Source organism: Bombus pascuorum, unplaced genomic scaffold (genome assembly GCF_905332965.1).
Source record: "Bombus pascuorum unplaced genomic scaffold, iyBomPasc1.1, whole genome shotgun sequence".
In the NCBI taxonomy this organism is placed as follows: domain Eukaryota; kingdom Metazoa; phylum Arthropoda; class Insecta; order Hymenoptera; family Apidae; genus Bombus; species Bombus pascuorum.
The window spans coordinates 684,251-689,357 of NW_026869745.1; the positions used below are offsets into that span (position 1 = coordinate 684,251).

Sequence of the window (5,107 nt, forward strand, 5' to 3'; positions counted from 1 at the left end):
TTGGTTTATTATAATTGCAAGCAACAGTCATCCCAAAACGTTTTGGTAAGATATTTAAATATTATGTTTATAATATATTAATATATTCAATTCTTTTATACAAAAATTATTATAATTACTTATATCTTTTTGCAATGCTTTTATTTTACACAGATAATAAAATTAGAAATTATGAAGTAATAAATTATATAACATATGATTCGAATACGGAAATAAAATATTTAATTTTTTTTATATCTTTTGAAATTTATGATTTTTGAAAAATCTGTTTTTATGTTATTTATCTTCTCAAAATGAATATCATTACACTTTTTTTCATAAAACAAAAGAAAATGATCAAATAATGAATTATATATGTAGTAACTTTAAGTATATTGTTTAATTCTCACAAAATTAAAAGTGTCTGGTAACAATAGTTTTTATGCATATATTTATGCAATTGCTTACTTGTTACAAGTTTGCTGTCCTATTTGTATTGCATGAAATATAACTATGTAGTACATCTAGAACGCAAATCCTGTGGCAGGTCTCAGCGTCATATGTGGTGGATAAATATTTATATATATATACAGTGCTTGTCCCATCGATACAAATAAATAGTAATCGAACGGAGCCAAGTCTGGTGAGTAAGCCGCGTGCGAAAGTATTTCCCAACTGAACGCTTCGATCGTTTCCTTGACCGGTTTTGCTGTATGCGATGGTGCATTATCATGGAGCAAAATTACTTTGTGTTGCCTTTTTTCATATTCTGGTCGTTTTTCACGCAAAGCTCGATTCAAATCGATCGTTTGTTGTCGGTAGCGCTCAGTATTAACGGTTTCGCCAGGTTTTAACAGCTCATGATAGATCACATCCTTCTGATCCCACCAAACACAGAGCATCGTTTTCCGTCCATAGCGATTTGTTCTTGTAGCCGATGTCGGTGGTAAAGCTGATACCAACTAGTAAAGCTGATCCTTTATCGTATGCTTCACGTGCATATAGAGATTATTTAATCGGACATTGTTTACGTATTTTAACCGGTACTGTTGGAGATGCTCATTTATCTTCAATATTAGAATATGGACAAACTATTATGGCTTCTGCTGGAATAGATGCTGGACTTTTATGTACTGACAAAGTTACAGTTACACGTAAGTTTAAATAAACTCTTGTTTAATGAGTTCATTGGTGGTATTGGATGGCATTAAATTTCTTTCTTCCTTTTTTTTCTTTAACTAATAAATAGAATTTGGTGAATTAATGTTTTAGATTGCGAAGATGAAATTGGATTATGGTGGGGAGCAGTTATATATGTAGCAGCATGTTGGAGATTGAAAGAAGACGATTCACAAGCATGGAGCATTGTTGAAAGCAAATTTCCTTATGAAAAATGTTATCAACTTTGCAATAATAATAATAGTATTAGTCCACTACCATATATTGTTTTAAATGCTTTGCAAGCAGCAAAAGCGACTACTAAATCAGTCTCTATGCGTTTTATTGATCAGGCAGGAATATTGCTTGAACAATGTTTGGTTTATTATAATTGCAAGCAACAGTCATCCCAAAACGTTTTGGTAAGATATTTAAATATTATGTTTATAATATATTAATATATTCAATTCTTTTATACAAAAATTATTATAATTACTTATATCTTTTTGCAATGCTTTTATTTTACACAGATAATAAAATTAGAAATTATGAAGTAATAAATTATATAACATATGATTCGAATACGGAAATAAAATATTTAATTTTTTTTATATCTTTTGAAATTTATGATTTTTGAAAAATCTGTTTTTATGTTATTTATCTTCTCAAAATGAATATCATTACACTTTTTTTCATAAAACAAAAGAAAATGATCAAATAATGAATTATATATGTAGTAACTTTAAGTATATTGTTTAATTCTCACAAAATTAAAAGTGTCTGGTAACAATAGTTTTTATGCATATATTTATGCAATTGCTTACTTGTTACAAGTTTGCTGTCCTAGTTGTATTGCATGAAATATAACTATGCAGTACTTCTAGAATGCAACTCCTGTGGCAGGTCTCAGCGTCATATGTGGTAGATAAATATATATATATATATACAGGGTAGACGAAATAAAATGTTATAGACTGTTTTCTTAGATACTATTGTAGATATTTTCTTTCTTTCCTAAATTAAACTTGATAGCGGGGTAATCATTTGGAGTGCAATCAATTTTTTTAAGACTACTAAGAAAAGTTTAAAGGCAGCCTCCTTCATTTATCTTAAATGCAACGAGGTATTCATTTTCTTCGTTTAGGTAACTCATATCAAACAGAGTAACATTTACTTAAAACATTTCTTTTTATTCTGCACAATTAAAGAGATTTAATAAATAATTCAATGCAGTTCTAGATACATTTAGAGACAAGAATATATTTTAACTCTTTTTATAAACATATTTTTTTACCTATTTGTTTGATAATAGAAAGGTAATTTCTTGAAATATTTTATGAACAATGTAAATTTTAAATTCTTTAGAGAGATGAACCGTACTATTTAATCATCTTCTCATATGATGATTAAATATTTAATATATCCTACAATAAAGGAAAATATAAACTTAAAAGTATTTACTGCGCATACACATTGGTTATTTCATTAACGCTATGAAATGCTTAAAACAGTATTTATGAAAGACACAATAGGTGTTTAGAAATCTAAAGACATCAGTTTAAACATTTATTAAAATAATTTTCACTTTGGAATACATTTATACATATATTTTTCCCCTCCTTTCTTCTCTGTTTACCTTCTGGAGTTTCTCTTGAGAGAAACACGTATTTTTTACCATAACTCTTTAACTGTGCAAAGTCAAAAAATATTCAAGTTAAATATTATTCTTGTATATATTTAATAAGATAAATATTAAATATTATAAATATTTAATAAGAGCTATTTGAATAAAGAAATGTTAATATCTCACTCCATTTGAAATAAAAGGGATTCTCTTTACCTATGTATAATAGTCTTCCTAAAAAATTTTTTACATACCAGATGATTTATCAACTCCTTTGTCCTTAATTTAAAAAGAAATGAAATGATTTCTAAGAATTTGGCTTATAATATTTTACAGGATGGTAGAAAATGGAATCAAAACTTTTTCTTAGGGATAGATAGCATTTAACAACTCCTGAATCCAACAAATCAATCAAATCTACAAAATTAATAATAATTTTCTTATTAGCTTTGATTATTTTTTTAGCTTACTCAATTGTGGATTTGTGATTGGTTACTTGAAATGCGAACTACACTTTGGCAGGAATTAGATAACGATTTAGAAAAATTAACTACAAATATATCTCTTGGAGGTTTTCAACGTGATTTAGCTTGTTTGAGACAATTATGTCAACATATTCCAGTAAGTTTATATATATTTTCTAATATTATAATTTATAAGTTAATTATTATTTTTAACAATTGTCACGTACTTTTTAGTCTACTTTAGCAAGAGTATTTGTTTATGAAGCCACAACACGTATAATGGCGGGAGCAACACCAGTCAAATATTGTTAGACCGTAGCTTACATCACAGAAATTCACGTTCTTCAATTATCTGTGGAAAAGATCGTTCACAAGATCAATATACTGGAGAAAGAGAACACGCGGTAGCTTTATGTTTAGCTTGCCGACATTTACCTCCACTATTATTAGCCTATCCTGGAGAACGTGCAGGCATGCTTGCAGAAGCTGCTAAAACTCTTGAGAGGGTAGGTGATAGAAAGAGACTTCAAGAATGTTACAAATTAACGAGGCAATTAGGACCAGCTATCTCTGCTAACTGATATATTACTGGTATAAGAATATACCTCATTCAATCTTGTCTTTTACATGGGTTTATCTTTTTCATGACTCATTATTGTACCAGGTATGTAAATATGAAACCGGAATTTTTATATAAAAAATACACGTTTATTGTATGAAAATGATTAAAAATATTTTATTCGAAGTATTGCCCATCGCTAGCTATACATTTTTCCCACCTGTCTGGCTATTGCTGGATGCCACGCCAAAAAAACTGTCTCTCTTTTGAGGCAAACCAGTCATCGAGCCATTTTCGTACATTTTCGTAAGAAGCGAAGTGCTGGTCAGAAAGTGCGTGTCCCATCGATACAAATAAATAGTAATCGAACGGAGCCAAGTCTGGTGAGTAAGCCGCGTGCGAAAGTATTTCCCAACTGAACGCTTCGATCGTTTCCTTGACCGGTTTTGCTGTATGCGATGGTGCATTATCATGGAGCAAAATTACTTTGTGTTGCCTTTTTTCATATTCTGGTCGTTTTTCACGCAAAGCTTGATTCAAATCGATCGTTTGTTGTCGGTAGCGCTCAGTATTAACGGTTTCGCCAGGTTTTAACAGCTCATAATAGATCACATCCTTCTGATCCCACCAAACACAGAGCATCGTTTTCCGTCCATAGCGATTTGTTCTTGTAGCCGATGTCGGTGGTTCGCCTGGAGCTACCCATGATCTTTTACGCTCAGAATTCTCAAAATATATCCACTTTTCATCGCCAGTCGCAATTCCGGTTTTATACTTACACACCTGATATTTATTATATTCTATATATTACATATATTTATCAGATCTAAAGAAAATTATCTAATAAAAAAATTACGTAATTTTGCAAAATACTGTTTGACAAACAGTTTTTTTAATTAGACGTCAAAAATGTGTCAATTACAGATATCTTTCTGTAGCAATATTTCTGGGTAATAGAAACAGTGTGATTTCCAGCAAGGAAAAAAGATATTATTTCCATGAAAAGTAGACGAAGGTATTCATTGAGAATTTACCCCATTTTATTCATATGACATTTGACATTTCTAAAATAGTTTTTACATCACAAAAAAAAAAAAAAAAAAAAAAAAAAAGAAGAAGAAGAAAAAAATCGTAAAGCTACCCAGAAAAATAACAAAATATTATCGAATGTGCCGCTTAATGATACGCTAATTCTATAATGAAAGCACAATACCTTTAAAATTTTCTTAAATTTCGTTATAAACTTTCAAAACTGCCTAATAAAATACTTCTTATGATATTTAATACGTGAAACAGTTCTCTGCCTACGTTTCGTTTTCTTAA

At 29.7% G+C, this 5,107-nt stretch overlaps 1 protein-coding gene across 1 annotated transcript; it reads left to right on the forward strand.

Moving 5' to 3' along the window:
* The first annotated feature begins 945 nt into the window (after positions 1–945).
* LOC132915802 (sterol regulatory element-binding protein 1-like) lies at positions 946–3,696 on the forward strand. The gene is made up of 4 exons (XM_060975591.1): positions 946–1,133; positions 1,252–1,559; positions 3,227–3,382; positions 3,460–3,696. The coding sequence occupies exons 1-4, from the start codon at positions 1,076–1,078 to the stop codon at positions 3,535–3,537; spliced, it is 600 nt and encodes a 199-aa protein (XP_060831574.1). The 5' UTR covers positions 946–1,075; the 3' UTR covers positions 3,538–3,696.
* Positions 3,697–5,107: the final 1,411 nt, after the last annotated feature.